The sequence below is a fragment of the Mycteria americana genome, chromosome 15, assembly GCF_035582795.1.
Source record: "Mycteria americana isolate JAX WOST 10 ecotype Jacksonville Zoo and Gardens chromosome 15, USCA_MyAme_1.0, whole genome shotgun sequence".
NCBI lineage: Eukaryota > Metazoa > Chordata > Aves > Ciconiiformes > Ciconiidae > Mycteria > Mycteria americana.
Genome location: NC_134379.1, coordinates 9,566,035 through 9,586,553, shown reverse-complemented (window position 1 = coordinate 9,586,553; position 20,519 = coordinate 9,566,035). Strand labels below are relative to the sequence as shown.

The 20,519-nt window shown below is 40.4% G+C and overlaps 1 protein-coding gene across 1 annotated transcript in view; it reads right to left on the bottom strand.

Annotated features, from left to right (window-relative positions):
* Nucleotides 1-1,528: 1,528 nt before the first annotated feature.
* The window catches only part of LOC142417293 (protein spinster homolog 3-like), a 29,047-nt gene continuing 10,056 nt past the window's right edge, over nucleotides 1,529-20,519 (bottom strand). The window contains exons 8-11 of the mRNA XM_075517817.1: nucleotides 17,703-17,892; nucleotides 12,249-12,314; nucleotides 4,510-4,608; nucleotides 1,529-1,696 (exon numbers count right to left, since the gene is read on the bottom strand). Of these exons, the coding sequence (XP_075373932.1) occupies nucleotides 1,529-1,696; nucleotides 4,510-4,608; nucleotides 12,249-12,314; nucleotides 17,703-17,892 (523 nt within the window). The remainder of the gene's footprint in view (nucleotides 1,697-4,509; nucleotides 4,609-12,248; nucleotides 12,315-17,702; nucleotides 17,893-20,519) is intronic.

The following is a 20,519-nucleotide window of genomic DNA, read 5'->3' as shown; positions in this document are numbered from 1 at the left end:
TACCTGGGTTTAAGTCAAGTTTCTGAACAGATTTTTTAAAAATGAGGGGGAGAGAGGGAGAAACAAAAACCTGCAGTTGCTGAATTATGCTATTTATAATGACATTAGATATTCACAGTCGTTACAGGGATGTTGTGCTTTATGATCCTTATGATTTACTGGGAGAATCAGGCACAAGATTCAGAATACTTCACAATTCACTTGCTAATATCTTCCTCAGGCTTTGGCTTTAAGGTGCTGCTGGGAACTACATTACATCAAACAATGAAAGTTGGCTCCACTAATCATGTCCTGTTTGGCACCTGGCATGATATTATGACAACAGATACCATATCCAAAGTCTTATGCACTTTAGAGATAAGAGCTCAAATGAATCGTTATATTTAAGTGGTTTTACAGCTACTGCTGTTCACTCACGAGAGGAAATACTTACCCAAGGCCTGAGGATATGCTGAAGAGCCTCAAAGGATTAGAAAGAAGCCATTAACATATTACATATAAAATGATCACAACCCTCCACTCCTGAATCTGACACTGACTTTGATAGTTTCTGCTTCTCTCAGTCATTTCAGATGACTGAAAACACTTCTTGTGCTATCTACATTTTCCAAATTCTACAGGAAAGTCTTATCCTGCTGAGAATTCATAGGCCTCGCTTCCTAATCTCCATGAGATGTTCTGCCTTAAATGCTACTGTCTTGTTTAGGTTAGCAGTCGTGCCTGTGACAGCTCTATACACTACCTTCTGGAGCTGCCCAGCTCCACAGAATACTCGTGCCTGTTTTGCAGATGGGGGAGGGTTGCCATATGCCAATGCAGTAGCAATTTTTGACTCGCAGTCAAAAGCATCCAAAAAAGTCAGTATGCAGGATTTTCTGCCATATGGAGGAATTGTTATTTGGCCTTTTCTCTAGCTGTATCTCATTAAGCAAAAAGGAAACAAAAAGGGGAGGACATTCTTTTCTTCTTTGGAAATCTTGCCCCAGAGTTCATTTGAAAGACAGCGTTCATTTCTGGTACCTAGAAAACCAAGTCAGAGCAGATGGAATTTGTTAAGAATCTAGGTGACTGAGGACAATATTCTGTCCAATTCGTGAGGTTTTCTTTAAGTCTTTTACACTTTGAATATGACTTCTTTCAGGGAAGAGGGAGAAGTATTACAGAGAGCTAGGACTGGTTCTACCAGGCTCAGAAAGACCAGAGTAGAAAAAGAACCGCACCTTCCATGAAGTCTGTAATGGTGCATTACCTACAGTAAAGCTATTTTATTACCACCATAGACTGCAGAATTTTGAAGGTGTCACTAATAGCACTTGTGTGTTCTGCAATCTGTTTTGCTCAATATGGGAGGTTTGTTTAATCTGAGACGCTGCTGGGATTTTGCCTTTATTTTTTTATAGAAACTAACGTGGTATTAACATAATGCAGACATTTGTGTTTTAACTTTACAGAGCCGATATCATAGCTAGTGTACAAACAGGAAAGCAATCAGATACAGGTTTAAAAGTTATAAAGATATATAGAAACCTCAATGCCGCTCCGCTTCCTTACGATCCTCCTCAATGTAGAAAGATGTCAGGAGGAAAAAACCTCCTCCAAAGACACCAACAAAAGCACACACAATGAAGCTGTACTGCATGCTCCAGAAACTCCACTGGAATGAGTGGGCATTCTTGGCCTGGATAGCATTGGAGATCTAGGGAGTGAACAAGGCTGTCATTAATCTGGGATAATATCATCATCCTCTCTTGGTTTAAACAGACTGTTTACCGTGTGGTCCTTGAAAAGAATAAAACTAGGCAGATAGGGACAAAAAGCCTGGTACCAAAGTTTGTCAAACCCGGTACCCAATACACCTATACTTCACTGCTGTCCAGCTTCCACCTGGTCAAGGAATCTCATGTTCTTTTATACCTTCAGTGCCTCCAGTCACAAGAGTAGGAAATACTGCAACCAATGTTTATAATGTTTGGTAAACATTAACTCATTTTACCATTTTCTAGCCCATCTCCAGATAGCTAGCACAGGATAGACATTTGACAATGACCTTTATAATTTCTTGATGTTATTGAAAAACTTTATACCCTAATCAGCATCAAATGGATAGAAACAGGGGGTTAGCATCAATACAGGCACAAGCAGCAAAGCTCATTAAAAAGGGAAGAGCTGGAAATTAGTTTGAGACAAGAGTGGAGTCTGCTTTTGAGCCAAAAGGCATTCGAGGAGTCATGGAGTGACATTATGAGGAACTGGGAAGAAGAAGATACCAGGCAGCTGCTTTCTGCACTGACTGGAGGATGAGGTTGTAAAAGCTATAAATGATACGCATTATTTTTGTAGACAGAAAGAAGAGCTGATTTCAAGAAACTCAGTAAGATTCAATACTTAACCCAGGAACTTAAAATCTCTTGTTAGCATAAACAAAAAGATGAATGTTGAATGCAGTCATTTTTATTCCCACATTTGTTCTTGATGGTTAGAAAGTGCTACGTGACTTGAAATACACAAATACGAGACTCTTCAACCTTTGCTGGGTTCAGTATGATTATTTATGACAGTTTAAGCAAAGAAGAGCAAGATCAACTCTAAATGGGCACCTAGGGACTACAGCAAGCATAATGGCCAAAATACAAACCTAATGCATTTATTTAATTTTAAAATGCTTAGTAAGAAAATCTCTGGACTGCCGAGGGAAGAAAAACAGACTCTGAAAAAGACTATTCCCTGACTCTCCAGCCAGTTTTTAAGCTAAAGGGTTAGCTGAAGCAGGTTAGTAAACAATAGCAAGACATGAATGCAGAAGATTTGGTGGTTAATCAACAGCGGACATGGGCAGCGTTGGTATATTGGTTCACGGAAGCATTCCAGGAGACAATGTTTTGCTTATTGCATAGGACCCCACTTGGACATACAGCAGTTTTATTCATGGATTTATTGTCTCTGTTCTTGGCAAAGTTGCAAGGTTACCTGAGGTTAATCTCATCTGGATAAGCTTTTTTTGTCTTTGCACTTTTCGATTAGCTGCTATTTAAGGCAACTGCATGGAAGGTACTGCATAAGAAGTAGTCTGCACACAGTCACTAGCAGGATGCAGCAGCACATCCAGCAAGAAGCCTCAATTCTGCCTGTGCCTCAAAGATGGCAAAGAACAGTGGGTAAGAGATACAAACATTTTCATCTTTCAGGCAGGAAGCATAAATCAATAGAATAGTCAGAGAAGGGAGAACGCACAAGACATATTTCAGCTTTTAAGATACCTCCCATTTTTGCATATCATTTCAGCCATTTTTCATGACACAGGGATGTCGGTTATTATGTGCCCCCAGGCATACAGCCAAATCAGTGCGAGGGCAATAGTTTCATAATACACACCAATGAGCAAAGCAATCTCTTCGTTTGCCAAAAAAAGAGAGCCAGCAGGAGGAATCTCAGGGAGAGAGGGCTGTCTTCTCTGCCAGACAGATTACACAGTTGACACTCTGGTTTTCACCCAGCTGAGGACAAGGGGGATCTCCTGGCTGGCTGGACCAGCAGCAGCTGTGCCTGCAGGCCCAGCTCCACTCGGGCATTTCTGTCTGGCCTTGTCTAACCCTAACACTGTCAACATGTGACAAAGAAAGAACAGATATTCCCCAGCTGAACTTTTTAAAATAAACTTCCATCTAAACAAAACTTTAAAACAACAACAATGACGACTCACTCTCTCTCCCATGTCCAGTAAAGCAGAAAAATCAAAGTGGGTGATCGGTTAGCTACTGTGTGCAGAATTACTGTGTCTTAAATCAAAAATAATGAAGGAAGGAAACAACACTGACAGATATCGTCCACTGGAACTAAAACAAATGAACTGCAAGGAGAACAGTACTAGGCTGCTTTGTCCAGAAGCACCTAAGATCAAATAAATGTAGGAAGGGCAAAGAAATTAGGTCTCAAGCAATATGGGAATCCAACGTTAAGGTAATTTGAGACCAGAGCTTTGAATGCTAAGTAGTATCAAAAGGCAACCATTGCAGTCACTCTTGTTCTGATTTTCAAGAGAGCACTGACTAGTTGCAAGATTTCAAACCTTAAGATTTGAACTAAGAGTTTTAGGTTTCAAGATATAAAATGGTATTTGATTGATTTCCATGAAACTCCTCACAAACTTAGCAGAAAGTGCTTAAATCCAAGTACAATACCCATGACACTGTCTTTGCAAAAATGTACACCTTCAAAAATTTATCAGTTTGCAAATTTAAAATCAAAATAAATTTCTACAAACTGCATGGAACTGCTCACACCTACAGGTATAGGATGATATTCTGCATACCTGCAGTGTCACAGGACCAAGAAGTTGCATGCACGTAAAAATGTTTAGAAAAATGTCTTTCTGTATTCTAGTATCAAGGCCACCAATTCGAGTAACTTCTAATTTTGGACCAGGAAGTGCCTACAATCTGTGAGTGTCTGTCTTTCAGTTTCTAAAAGTTTTACCCTAAGGAAAGCTCAATAAGCAGAGAATTCACTTACAGTCCCAATGAGATATGGGCTGCCTGCATCTCCCAGCAAATGGCTCACCAAAATCTGCAGGGCAATAGCTGTAGACTGCCGTCTTGGTGTCACCACATACTGAAACAAAACACAACCCACAAGAGAATGAATATTAACAGAGTGAAGCTCATGAATGGCCAACTACTTATATAACATCCTAAAGAGATGAATGTATTCATTATATATTTCATATTCAAACACTGTTTACAAGTTTGGAGACAGAGAAGTTATTCTGAGCAAAAGGGTACACTGGGTGTTTTGTTGAGGAAAAAAACATTCAAGAAAGCAACACACAAGGGAGAATGACAATAAAGCAGGATAAACATGACTCTCCTGCGTCCATTCAAAGCTTCACAGCAGCTTGTACAGATTCACTTGGCCATGCAACTAACAGAAACGTTCAACCAGTAACCCGTCCAGTTGTGCTGATTTACTAATAAGGAGATTCAGCACTGACAGCCTCAGAGAAAAATCTCTTATGAAACTGTGTCAGCAGGCATGGTCTAGACTGCTGGGGGCAACTGGGGTACCTGGAACCTGAAGTAGCTGCCATGGCTATAAAGGATGTCAGCTGAGACCTTGCAGACCAGGTGAAGACAGAGGGAGGGGACCCAACCTGGCAGACCAGAAGTGGCTGATGGTGCTCTGATGATAGCTCTGATGGCAGAAGTTTGCTGCTTGTAACTGGATAGCACCTGAGATACAGCTAATCTAGTAACAATATCTCAAAATGATTATGCTTTTGCATGCACACAGTTTAAATAACAAGCTGAAGAAGAAGATGTGGTGCACATCCAGAACATGACAAAGCATCACACAGATTAAAGCTATTTTTTAAAATGAAATATAGTCATTTGGGGGTAATAAGGGCTTTATGTCTGTGTTGCTGAAGATCAACTGTGCTTGAAGAAGTACAGTAGGATTCTATATAATTTGTGTGTGTCTCTCTCTCTCTTTCAATAATACATTTACACAAAAAAGCATTCACAGTTAGAATGAGACAGAAGCAATTTTAAACCTTCATACCTTTGTTTTCCAACCACTTGCTTATATCAGAGACAAAATGCTTAATATCCTCCCGCTCCTCTATACCCCAACTTGATTTTTTTGGAAACTGATCTGAACATCACTTAGGGTGTCTCAAATACTAATTAACAGGGTGACTGGTGTTTTACCAAGACACAAACTCAAGGTATATAAGCTATTGTGGCTCTATAGCTGTCTTCAAAGAAACACTAATATGCATGACAAGTTGGGTTTAGAAGGACAAAAAAGATCCTGCTCTCACATTTAACTTAAGAGTTTTATTAACATTCTTTGTGTTTAAAGAGGCCTCAGAACACAAGATTAAAAATTATTTACCTACCACTAAGATGTAGCTATATCACAATAGCAACATCAATGCCACATCTTTAGGGTGGGTGGAACTCCATTAATAGATATTAAAACAGGCGGGTAAGGAAGCAACATTGTCCAAGACACCAAGGTTAATTACTCTTGTGAGAATAAGAGCAAAAAATGCTTCAGTGCCACATGCAGTCAGGACCTATACATACCAGTAAGTTACAGCATTTTAACTATACAGAAACTACAAATCCATAGCACAGATGCAGAAAGAGGAAGGGCAATAAGCTATATTAAGGTAATGGTTTGCATTCAGGGGTGCATTGACAGAGGGTTCTGTAGCACTGCATTCCTTTCCCTCTTGCAGCCCCCCATCTGCAGGAGCTAGTAGGACATACATTCTTGGTACGAAGATCGATTCTATATGAATCAAAACACCTAAAAAATGTTATTTTGATAAAAACCCATTCATAGAATAATGCACAATTTACATCTTGTAGTTTAAGTATCATGCCAAGCTTTTTCCACTGCTATGGTTTTCATGCTATACGTCTCTCTCTCACAAACCTATTTCTACCATTTTCTCTTATGTTTGACAAGACGTTTGTGCCGCAGAGTCTTTCCCTAAAACACGGCTCTTCTGGGGGGTGCCAATTTGGATAATTTTTCTCAGCAAGGTCACCTATTTTCACAAGGCCTGCATGAACTCGGGTCTTCCTGAGGTACCTCTTTATCAAACTTGGTTGAAATCCATGGTTTCAAAATTTAAAGAGAAAGCAGATACAGATTATAGTAAGTCTTGTTTCCTTAGGAAGTGAGGCTGTGAATCCCATTTAGATTTAACAGAGCATTTGATCTAAAATGAGAAAGAAAATAGACAGATTTCCCCAATACAATTAGCAAAAATTATAGCCAACTTGGCTATCTGTCCTCTTATCTCTGCCTAGTAAACCCTTCTTGTAGCCAGGGTTTTCTAAGCAGTAACATGCCTTACACCCTGCTGGAATGCCAGAAACACAGCAATGAGCAGTGACGTCCTTTCTTCTACAGCCAGATTTCCTCTGTTCAGAGAGGGAGTTTCTCAAGAGCTCATATAACCCATTCCACTCAGTGGGAGCCTTTTGATCCTGCTTACCCCATATTGCAACCAGTTTCAGTAAAGAAACAGTCCACATTGGCAGTGCCCCTTTTAGCCGGAAATGGCCACAAACTTGGATACACAAATCATTCAATATCTTAAAACAGCATCTTTGCACCCAGTAGGAGTACTCTATACAATGCAGTTTTATTAAAAGACACAACCTCCTTCCTTACTTTGTACACATACAGCTAGCTTGCATCCCTTTCCATTCCTAGTCTCTCCAAAGTAGATCTTTCTAACCATGGATGGAACATTTACTTTTCATTAGGCATATTTAGACAGAGTGCTTCAACAACACTAAATATTAAAACAGGGATGTCTTGGAAATCTCTTCAGAGTTACAGAAAACCACTTTAACGTCATGTTGCCATCGCACTGCATCCAGTCCCCTGCCAGTGTAAGACCAGAGTCATGTGAGATTGGCTGATCTGGAAGCTGAAATCTTTGTCATCCATGGGATGAAGGAACAGTCCAACAGCTCCTCCTCACTGTGGTCATGGCACACTTTGGCCTAGACTGAGGGCATGCAGTCTACCCAAGTTTTGTTTTCTCTCAGAACCTGCCTGGAGTACCAGCTGAGCATCTGCACTTTGGGAACAGGCTCTTGTACAGAAAGAGAGATAAAGAAACTACAGTAGAAAACTCTGAGCTTGGGAAGTAGACCTTGCTATGACAGACTGCACTAGACTGGAGACTGTCAGTTCTTGGCTCTCCAAGGATATCATGTCATCTGTCCTAGACTCAGATTTCTCTTCTTTTATTGATAATGACAGGCTGTGTTTGAGAAATACAAATCAAGTATTGTTATGCACTTAATATGTTGTGCGCACTACAGGCATGAGAAAAGATAAGTGCACTTTCACTCTCTCGGTGCCCTGCACCACTTCCTTACCACATTCGTTTAATATCTCATATCTGTAACTACAAGAGACACATGGAACAAAGCTGTAACAAGAAAAATGGAAGAGAAGAACAGGACATTTCCTATAGTTACGAGGCTCATACAAACTCTGCCTGTGCTATTATTCAGGTTCTTCTTCACAATGGAAACCATATGCAAGAGCTCAAGACACTGCAGGATTCACTAGGAAAAGAAGAAACCAAACACTCCCACACACAGGGACTTTGAAATAGCCATAGCATCCTGCCTGTCCACAGTGACTGCCCAGTTACCCATGCCATGTCAGTGATGCAGATGACATCCTACACACTGTCATCTCCTAGGAGATCCCAGTCCAGATGCCTTGACAGATAAGCAGGGTGCCCCAAATAGCTATAGTTTGCAAACCCTGTCGTGGTGTCCCTGGAGGTTTTAGACATCCTTCTGCAGACTATGTGACAGAGCTGTCTGCTAAAAAAGCAGATGGAACAGACAGGCTGGGAAATGCTCCTATACCTCCCAGGGCACTTCCAAACAAAGATGGGGACATGTTGGTGGCCTTCCCAATCCCCATATTAGCTTCCAGTTCCAGCATCTCCTATGCTATTACCTGCCAAAACCCTAAAAGACAGAGTCCCATTACCTCACAGATGGCAAACATATTTCATAAGGGACACTCCATGTACAGCCTCCCAGTAAGCCAGTGTATTGTAAGCAAGGCAGCTACAGCACTTCTCCACTTGCACATTATGACTAGTTGTACAGTAGATACCTTCATGTTTACAGCTGAACAAGGGGCACAAAGGTTGCTACAGGCAATGCATCTTGATGTATTAGCCACAAAGGAAGAAAGTCCTTATCATTCAGTCAGCATCTTCCTTTGTCTTCAGCTCCACAGGTCGCAGGATAAATGAATTCCTAGCTACATTGTCTGGCTAGTAGTGCCATGTGAGAAGAAAGAAAAGTCATTTTCATGGCAAAATAAGAACATGCGCTAGCAAATCCAGCCACATTATCAGAAATCCTACCAGTTCACATGGGAAACAATAAAAAAAGAGAAATTATTGTTATCTATGGCACCCTTCAGTCAACGTAATAGCAGTAATACACTGAACCCATGTGTTTTCAGCAGGATGAAACACAACTCCCAAATAAGATTGCCACTGAATGAGCAGACATCCACAGATTCAGCTGAATTCCATCATTTTTCTGATAAAACAATTAGTAACATTTAGAATTCAACAGATCCACTCTGAAGCACATTCATGGTAATACACTGAATGTCTGTTCTCAGGGGGAACATGCCACTACAGAGGTCTGCTCCACCAAACTTTTCACCTTCCCACTTGTTGCCAGTCGATGCAATATTGCTTGTACCTAAACCCAACATTTTCTAAAATAAATACAAATGAGGGGTGTCAGTCACTCAGGAGATAAGAACTTCCTCCTTTTCTGGATTTACATGGATCCAGGATATGGCAATGACGCTCCCACTAGACTTCCTGCAGGCTGCAATATGATGCGTCATTCCTAAGCAGGCTGAGACCTGAGTGATTGAACTGAATGAAAGCACAGCTCCTTGCAGACTTTGCAGTTTGGGTTCAGAAAGGAATTGAAGGAAGGAGCTGACAGTAATCACCTGCCTTACTTTCCCCATCATATATCAACAGTATCTAACTCAGTGATGTCACCTTCCTCTTTAACAATGACAGAGGAGAGAATTAAAATGCAGATGTAGGAGTTCAAAGAAAAGTAAATTGAGAAACATTTAAAAAATCCTTCAATGGTGCCTCAACTGATGTAAAAAGAATGCTAATTGTAATAGTACTTGATTCTGTTGCAAAAACCCAGTGATTTCAAAATAAACTGAAATAGAAGTTAATAAAAAGTTTCAATTTGGACCAGTGATAGTTTCTCTGCACCTGTTCACTTCTTGTCCCATAGGATAACTGTTTCTGGCCATTCTTTGAGAGTCAAAGAAGAAACAAAACCCTCTTGCTGCTGGCTGAGGTTTTAAGCAGGCAACCAATTCACTAATACTGACTGCAATTGTTTTTTTTTTAAACTAAAATTCCAGAGTGCAGAAAACTGACATGTAGAGAGCAGTACCACGAAACAGTAACTTGAGAACATAATGCAATAGCCAGTATCGGCAGTGCTTTGTTGAAGAACCATGAAATATAAGTTGTTTCATTCCTTCATCTCAATCAGAATGTAAAGAAAGATCCTTCGAGCTATGAAGTGTGAGGATAAACAGGCTCATGTCAACAAGGCAAGGTCAAGTCAGTGGAAGGAGAGCTCTATACTGCTTCACAGCTAGTTCCTTTTGTCACTAGACGGTGCTCAGCATTTGGCTATATACTTTCACATCCTTTTACATGGAAGACTGTAATGATACTTTTATCTCTGCTGAGCTTTTCTACTACTCATTTTTAGTTAGCTGTTAGGAATACTAAGCAAGTTGTATATCTGAGCAACTAAGACCATAGTGACAGCAACCTCAGTTGTAAATTTTCAATTCCTGTGGTAGCAAGCAATGATGATAGCCTTGTAGGCAACGGTGTTCCACATGAGCCACAGGATGCAAGTTTTCTTTACTGTCCTAAACTCTTGTGACATGTTATTATGCATCACTGCATGTTGTGCTACATACTAATGCATTCACTGAGGTTCTTATATGACAGATTATGACAGATTATATGAAAGATTATGACAGTGGAGTTTGCAGTAGCAATCTGCAAACAGACTTGAGCTCCCGTAGAAGGAAAACTATTACATAAAATGGAAGATGCTCACGTGACTCTTGCTTAGGCTCTCTTCAGCTACTGGTTTTCCATCATTAGCCTGAGGGTGGGAAACAGTCAGAGATTTCTGTTCTGCTTTGCCCTTACTTTTGTGTCTTCTCTCACTTGTCCTGATGGCTTTACACAATTTCCCTACTTTGCCTTCTATCAGTACCAACTGCATCAGCATTTTGCCCGTGCCACGCTTATCTCAACACTCTCTGTCTCTCAGGTAGCATTGTGCTTCAAGTGTTTGGGTTACAGTCACACTCACCGTTCTGCAACACAGTGATCCCACAGAAGAAGATTCTTCAAAGTAGAGAGCTTGGGTCTCATTTGTGGTGCAGTACTCTTTGCAGAAAAGGACAGTGCCAATTTAAATGCTTTGTCTTATGCCCATGGGTAGCAACAAAAGCATTGTCAATCATTTTAATAGCTCTGGCTTTGGTACTTAAATCAGCTTTCTGCAGTCTGATTACTAGATACGAACAAGGTAGACCATTTCCTCGCTTATTTGACTGATAAACTATATTCAGCTTGTTCATACTATGGATTTAAAAAAAAAAGAGTCATATAAACTACTTCATAAGACTGTGATGATCTGCGTAGTTCAGTGATAGTAACAACAATATCCATCCCATGCTTTACACAGACACTGATTAGTGACTGTGGAGCTACAGCACAAACCAAAGGTTGCCAATTTTTTCCTTTGAGTAAAAATTCAAGTGCATTAAAAAATTACTAACCCTAAAAGCCTTTGCAAAGATAAAAAGAACTAGCTGCTTATTGATACCTAGACTAACTGTGCCACAAGATGCGTGCTTTTCACATCACTCCTTTCTAAAGAAAGTTACTGATGACAGAATTCAAATGAAATAATGCACTGCAATTCTTTGGGCTTGTGGCGTCAGTCCTGGAATCCCCAAGAGTCCCATAAGCATTGCCGCTTGCCTAACGCTTTGGCAGTGTAGCACCACTTATGAATTGGACTTGCAAGTGCTGGAATTTATCTGTGCTGTATTCTGGAATAAGGGAACTTGCCAGTAGTTCACAGAATGATGAACTGTAATGGATTCACTAACTTTAGTTTACAGAATATTGACTTTCCCTCATTTGGATCATCTTTTCAAACCTTTGGAGCACAAATAGAAAATCTCTGATTATAGACAGAAAGTGACCCTCTTTCTGGTGCAGACTATTTTCTAGCAGACATCGAACAATACAGAGCTGTACAGAAAATCCAAACTAGTGTGGGTACCAGCAGCACTAGATAGTTCCACTTGCATGAGTTTCATCCAGATCAGTACATCTCCTTTCTGGGCTTACAATGCGCTTGGACTACTGCACCACCACACCTATATTGTTACTGCCATCTTTGCACAGCAGTGCATTGTGGCATGTGATTACATCCCTAATGTTAGCAGGGTACCAATAAGGGTATTCTTAGTAAGAGTTCATTCATCTCTTCCTAGAAGACAGAGGTCCTTCTGGCCACCAAGATGCAGGCTTATGAACAATATGAGAAAAGCTGAAAAACTCAAAATAAGGAAATAGTTTCACAAGCACTTACCAGCAGTATGTCCGTCACAACAGCCCAGTTTACAGATAAAAACAGTTCTCCAAATGCAATAAAAATCTGCAAAAAAGAAGAAAACAGTGACTATACACACTGCATTGACATTCTTTATTGTGAAGATGAAGGCAGGCTCAGTGACTATGCTTATCTATTTAAGAGTTGTTGTGCTTATAAATTAAACATCTCTGTCTATGCTTACAAACACTAACTTCATCTTAAAAGGGGGGAAAGGAACCAGAGAAGGTATGTGGGTTGCTTTGTGTCACAAATCCTCAGGAGAAGAGCCAAAATAGGAAACATATACCACCCTCCCAAATAAACTGTAATGAACTGCTGAACCCAAGAAGAGGAAAGCAAGAGCCTGTGAAGAGGAACATTCGGCACAGTTTTAGAAAGTGCTCAAAGATCCCCCTTTGCTTGGGTTTCCAAATGAAACCAACAGAACACCGCTGTGCCAGTACAAGTACTCCTAAAGGCTCCTTCAGAGAGATAACCTCCAAAATGAAATGGACTCCAAGAGACAGGCAGCCTCAAAGCCTTGGTGCCCTGTGGGAATTCCCTAATTCATCACAGATGGAGACCCAGCCATCAGGAAAAGGAGTAAGGCCCCCAACAGTTCTTACAGCTGTGGTCTTAGAAAAGATTAAACCTTTCAGCCAGCCCTGGACATAGATTTGAGCAGGCTGTACAGACTAATCAATGCTTGAGGAAAGCATTAAAGCTATGCTATTAAGCTGGAGCAGTTCTAGAAGGCAGTATCTATTTGGTGACACAGGCCACAAAGTCAGATGGCACCTAGGAAATAAAATCCACTATAACAGGTGCCAGCATCTTATTCTGTAAGGTCTTGGTCAAGATGTTGTATCTGGTTGATGAAAATGCGGTCCCAAGAAAGGCACAGTGGCAAACTAACAGATGTTTTCAGAGGGGTACTTTACATTCTCCTAAGAAGAACCAGACCTATTATACATCTTCCTATGATACCCCTACTTCCTCTGTGTTTCTTGCCTGTACTGTTCATGTGTTTTCTTCTCCAAACCAGTCTGGAGAAAAAGTTCCTTGAAGTACAGAGATTATTTAGTATAGACCTTTATCCAGACATCTTTTCCTTCAAAGTGCTTTATATAGGTTTTCTAATTTGCAGCTGAATCTATTCCTCCATACATAATTACTTTTCTTTAAGTTTTATAACAAATATCACTCATTTCACATACTCCTTGACTATGTCTTAGCTCTCGGATTTATGTATCCCACTATCAAAGTCCTTCCACTGACACAACCTTGGCAGACCTTGCCCTTGCAAGAGACAGAATGCAATAATTCTCCTCCAATTCCATGACTGTTGCAGTAACAGTTTATAGACTACAGAATCGATGCTGCATGCCGCTCTTAGCTGGAAAGCAACTGACACACCTTTTATTAGAGAACTTTGGGCCAAACACAAAATGAAATGTGTTTGTTAACATGGGTAGCAATATCACACAGTTCAGCTTTTTGCCAAGCCACCTGGCAATAAGGACTAACAATGTCAAATCTTGCAGCCACCAGAAAATATTAGCCCTTCATCATCTTATTTCAAGCTAATAATCTCTGAACTCTCTTGGAAGACCCAAATTCATCAAGGACCTTCCTTTCTTTTTTTCCCCCTGATTCCATACAAATAAACTTTAAATGTGCTATTGCTTAACCTAGAATTGCAGCCTGTGAAGTGGTCAAAGCAGTACTCACAGAGGAATTACAGGCAAATGCAGGAGTTGAATCCTGCTATGCAGCGATAATGGCATGAACTTAGTAAATTCTGTCAGTTCTGCCATAGCTAGCAAGAGATAGTGCAGGTTAGAGTGAAACAGGAAGGAGACAAAGAACAAAGAGATTTATTTAAATCCTGGCTGATACTTTAGATATAACAAGATGCAAATACAACAGTTAGAGCAGAAGGTTCTGAAGACTTCCAAACTGTTCCTAGATACCATCAATGGAATACATGACTGCCTTTATATGCCAAATGAGACCTTGGTCTATCTCCCTTATAGGAATCTTGTGATGTTTAGCACTTATGAAGTGTTGTTTCCACTTCTCCTTTCTCTTCATGCTTTTCCCAAGTTATTTAGTCTCTACGAGCCCCTAAGAACAAGAGCATGTCACGCCTACCGCAAGAAAAGAAAGTAAAATTCATGTTCTCAACCTAGAGTTCGAAGGAATAGGAATTAATGAAAAATTATCCATGATAAGAAAATGTGATATTCGGTGGCTAAGGCCTCATACTCCGGAGAGTAAATATTTCATCTGGACTTGTGTTAACATTAGAGACACAACTTTGTTAGCTTTTCTTTTCTTTCCTAAGGTCTTGTGTGGATTGCAGCTGTAGGGTCACCAGAAAAATTTAACCCAGACAGCTTTGGAAGGTAATAAATCGTTCTACAGATTGCATCAAGGTATTCTGCCTAAAACCAATATCAATTTTGTACTCTCCCATGCAGAATAAATGTAATATGGTTGAATAGCTGGCATACTAAGCCATCCAACTGCAAAACAACTGCAATCAATAAAGACAAGAGAGTTGTATGTTCTTTTCTCCAAAACAGGTGGAGACATCCTGGAAGTACTGTACTTAGGGAGAAGGGCTGAGAATGGCAGGAAAACAATAGAGCAATGCTCCATTTAAAGTGTATCCTTCTGTTCCTATCATCTCTCAATATTCCTCATACTGTCTCAAGTTCTTATTTTAAATTAATATAGAAAAGGTTTCCATTAAATTTGTGCTATCATGTTTGTGGCATGCCCATTCTAATCTGCTAAGTGTACCTAGAAAAGAGTGAAACATCATACTTTATTGCTGTCACCTTCTCCAGGATCCCCAACTGTTTTAACAGACAACACTTAAAGTTGGTCTTCAAAGGATACAACCAGAATAACGTCCCAAATTTTAAGGTGATTTTGCTTTGTAGATGACTGTTTACCTTCACACCTAAAGCTAATATGGCGAGAATTAGATTGTAATCAATGTCAGTGCCAAACACACATTCTGCTTTTAAACAGTCACATGCCTCAACAAGAAAGCAGGGAATCAGCATGGCTGGACCATATGTGATCTACGATTTCTGTCTTTTCAAAAAGAATCACACCAGGCAGGTGTGTCAGAGACTAGAGCTGTAGAATGCCTGTTTCAAAGGCAAGTTGCAGGTCAAGACTGCATCCTGATACAGCATTACCATCAAAGACAAGTCTGTTTAAATCTAAGTTACTGCAACACCAAATATTGTCCAAGGTTCCCAGTCACAGGATTCAGTCATGACTTTCCAAAGCACCTGCAGAGCACACGTCTTTCATCTTGTTTTGGAGACGGGAACAGATTTAGACAGAGCCTCCTCTGAGATAACAAAGCCGGGTAATTTTCCTCTGTCTTTTCAAAGGTAGTCTTCGAAATCAAGAACTGGGTGTCCAGAAAAGAGAAGAGAAATCTCACGGCATTTCAGTTCACCTACCCCAACAGAAACCCTGGAAGTCCTGCCATATTTCCACGTTAACTTGAGAATTCTTGTGCTTTGAAATATTTCTTCCAGCTTTGGCCACAGCTGATTAAACCTGACTCGTTCCCTTTCATTGTCCACTCAAGACAGTGGAAAGCACCATACAGAAACTACTGTAATTGCACGCTGATGCACGTATGCTTCTTTGCTTCAGTAGCCTCCGCACTGTGAAGTGATGGAGAGAGGTTTGCTAACGTCAGTGTGCCTGAGCAGACAGTGACTGGAAAGCCAGTTTCCTGCTAGTGTCCTACACAAATGGAAGATTTGTTTCAGTGGGACCTTCAAATTAGATGCACCAGCTGGCACGCCACTCCAATTCTCACAGCAGTATGACTAGTGTCAGGTCTCGTTTAGAAAGCAAGGAGAGGCACGCCTGGTGCCAGAGAAGGCAATAGTTAAGCAGCTGTAGTGGTAAAAGTACAAGAAGAATCAGGTGCTTAGATTACGTGCAATTCATTACCACTGCACACTGTTGACATTACATGTTGGAACACCTGAATCAAGCACATCAAACAGAAGACAAAACGGCAAAGTCTCTGGTTAAAAGACCAACGGGTCTGCCCATGGGAAAAAGCTTAAGGAACACAGCTATCCATATCCCAGTTCAGAATTTCATCGCAGGTAACACACTGCTTGAAAACAGAATGCTGTTTGCAAGGAGAGAAACATTTTAAACAAATTTCTTTTTATCAGTCCTAATAAAAGGTATATTTTGGTAATTCAAAACCAATATATTGATTCACTCATCTAACACAGAGTGGCAAATGAAACTGTTGTTCTCCACCCTTAATGACAAAAAAAGAACTGAAGAACATACTCAGAGCAGGACTAGGTGGGAACCTGAGAAGCAGAAAAAGAAAATGGCTAATTCTTTTGGCACTCAGATCTCCACTTTTGAATCTAAAAATAATCTTCAATTTCACATTTTGTTTTGTGTACACACACTCAGACATGCAAATACATTTGGTTTTTTCCCTTGGTGTAAAGGTGTTTTTCCACAGGAATACACATTCCTGAGGAGTCAAAAGGAAAACCTCTTTGAATAAGTGTTATTCTTAGAAGCAAAAAAAAAGCAAAAGTACCCTTTTGCAGAGAACTGTTGATTACTGTAATTAGCTTTACTTGGATCCTCTTATTTATGTTAATCATGGTAATTGTGGCTATGGAGTCACAGGAAAAAAGCTTGGAGTCTTTCCCTAGCTGTTACCAGATTATAGTTAAAATAAGGTTTACATTCAGTTCGTTCTCACAGGGATTTTTTGGAACTATTCATCATTCCTAGTAAGTTTCTGTTTTTCCCTTTACTGAGAACAGAATTCAAGTGATTTATACTTCAGTTTGCATTGCCAAAAGCTTGACTTTGAAGATCAGCTGGTGATTTGGGGCTTTGAAGGTGATGGCTAAATTATTCTTAGCAAGAACTGTGTGTATTGTACAGTCACAAGTACACCAATCTTTCAGTATTCAGAGAGCAAAAATAAATAAGAATACTAAATTAGTCACATAGCATTAAAAATTAACATAAGATTGAGACTTCCTTTAACTACATATTTGGATAAGGGACACTCTAGCTTCATGCAGCTAACTACATAGGCTTACTATTCTCTTCTTTAGTGTGGGCAGACTCTGTAGGTCCTAATGCCCAATGTACAATGCTCTGACTGCCCGCCCTTTTTACTGGGCAAAGTAATCCACAACGTGGCTCTCACAAGACAGACCGCAGCTGCGGGCAGCATTAGAGCAACATGCACAGTGCTTAGCTGGCAGGCCACCTTGTCGCAAGTCACTGAAACCTCTTAATGGTCTAGAAGATTGCAGAGAATTCTGCAAACGCCACCCCTCGCCTCCTCCTCCCCCTTCCCTTTCTCCCCAGGATCCCAGAAGACATTTTGCTAATGATAGACAGATCGGCACTTACAAAAGTGGAAAGGATGTTCGTCTGGGCCACCATCAGTGCTATGTAGAGGCACAGAGCAGAAATGAACATGCTTGTGGCACAGATCAGAGGATCAGCTTTATTGTTTATCTTCCTTAATCTTCTTGCAGCTTCTGCCCCAGCAATGACACCCAAGATTCCCGTCCCAGTGGTGATGCCTCCAAATATTAGGCTGGTGACAAAGCAAAGGATTCAACTGAGCACAGTAAGATGATACTGAGGAAAAAAAATGGTGTTAGCTATACATTTAGTTTCAGAGGAATCTTTAATGGGGAACTTGAATTTTATTCCACTAGATCTAGCCCTCCTACTCCTTCTAAATGGATTTAATCCCAAGCCTCAACTGAAGCTATGCCTCTGCAACTGAGGCTCTACCCTGTGGAGCAGACATTTACCCATTTACAGAGCAGGTTTTATGCACCCTGGCTCAAAGAGGACCCTTCTCAGTATGACCTGGCTTGGACATCCAGTGATTTAGAGGAGACAAAGTCATCTTGGTTACCCTGTGAACCAATCTACTCAGTCATCCCTAAAATACAGATGGAATAACTCTGTATCACAACCTGCTGTCTTGGAAGACATCCTATCACATGGAATTATATACATGTAAATTATAACCCTCTAGTTAGCACAGCTGAGATGAGTCACTTCTCTCACTATGGGAAACATCCACCACTTCCAAAAGAGGTCAAAGAATACTGAATAGTTAACTAGTGGGAGGTCCATGTAGTATTTTCTGAACGCAGAATTTCAAATGCCACTCAGCTTTGTGTGCCTGCAAATGCAAATGTGTTCTCCAGGAATGACAAGTTTGTGTTTTAAAAGTATATGTTTGAATAGCTTAGAAGATTCAGCTTCCAAAGGGACTTCCATGTATGCTTTTCTCTCTGTGCCAAATGAGATCCTAATGACAAAGCAAGTCTCTTGCAACAAGACCAGTGGTGCCACTGATTGTTTAATGCATCATAATTCTCCTGAGGCAAACAGGGACAGGAGCATTGTGTTCTGAGCACAAGTGCTTCTAAATATTTCAGTGCTACATGGTTAGTTCTGTACATTTTCCTAAGCTTTCTCTGACTGCAAAGTAAAGTAACCAGCTAGGATATGATCTATTCCTTTAAACTACAGTGCATCTACTTTTTAGTTTCTTTCTGGCTGATTAGGAAGACCTCAATAATTCTACAAGAAAAAAAAAAACTATTGCTATACAAGATAACAAACTTGAAGCATATTTGTACTCTCCCTGTAAGTTCTTCAGGATTCTGATCCATCACTCACTATAGCTTGATAGTGACAATATAGATTGTCACTAGGCAGAATAACTATCTTAGAGATTTGTGCAGGAGAGGCAAGTTCCAAGGTGACATTAGTTGATCGAAGTATTCATGGAATTGTGCTTAGAAGATTTTAGAAGATTCATGTGTTGTAAACTGCAGTTGAAATAAACCTACAGCTGGAAGAAAAGGCAACAGCCAAAACTAAATCCAAGCACAGTTCAATTGACAGGGAGTAGGAAAGTACAGAAGTCTAGTCCTGGGGAAAGGCTCCTATGGGATCTTTTAGGGTCTGAGAATGCTCACTTATCTGTATGGTCTGTTCGAAAGTGTCTGCACAAAGACCTGAATAAAAACTTCATGCTGCCTATTTATCTACCTTGAAAGGATTGAGACCTGAGTCAGCTGTGGTGCCGTTTGAATTTGTGTTTCCAGAGAGTCCCAGTGACACAGCCCTGATCCTTAAACAAAGCCTGCAACTACTGAACAGCCAGAGGGGAAAATGTCCTTAAAGTATCCCTGGGCAGGTCTGGGAATGTGCAGCTCAGTTCTTCCAGCACTGTCAGCTACAGCTCTGACATAGTTGTTTATATTATGTTTCTTTACATCCCCCTGGAATAACAGTCTAAAACCAGCCTTATGCTGCTTCTGGCACTAGCTTATGCCAAGGTTATTTTTAAAGCATCCTGTAAGAAGAAAGCATCCTGTAAGAAGTAGTACATGAGGTTAAACTATCAGGTGCTCCATTTCACTTCCCTGAAGACCATGTCTGCTCTAGCAACACTACTGTGGAATAATAATTCAGAAGGTGGATAATAATTCAGAAGGTGGATTAGAAAACAAAACATTGGCTAACACCTTCAGCTTAATAAAGGAAGTATTTAAACTGTATCTGTTAACAGACACAGCTGAACAGTTTAAACTGTTCATCTTCCCTTCTCTGCCTACCCTGAGCCAGACTCCTGCATTCACTCCCTTCCTCAGCATTATTTGCTATTAAGTAATGCGCCAATGGTGGCATCCATGGAAGGACAATTGCATTGCCCACTGAAGTACTTGTGGATGACTATTCAATCCATCTGGTTACACTACAACTCAGAAACCGCTTTTGAGTTGACTCAGTTCTTCCATTGCAGAAAAGCAAAAGAACCCCATTACCAGAGGACACACTCAAGGTATGATTACTGCTTTTCCCTTTAATTGTCTTTACCTGGAAAGACAATGTAGTAAGCAGTTAGCTCTTGGAAATCCATCACGAATTTGGGATACCTCCCACAGATTTGGGATACCTCCAGAAGAAAGGTAGAGACACTTGTATGGAGGCCACTGGTAGGGAGTCAGTACATAGAAAAGTGTCCCAGTGCTCACTGTTATTGAGGGTAGCCATGAAGACTCAAGAGCAACACCGAATACATTTTTCTATTCTGGATAACACATTGTAAGGAAAAAAATCCTCTTCCTAGCTGGGAAAAGTGATCTCCAAAAAGTTGTATTATGATTACTTCAAAGTCCTCTCCTGTTGTAA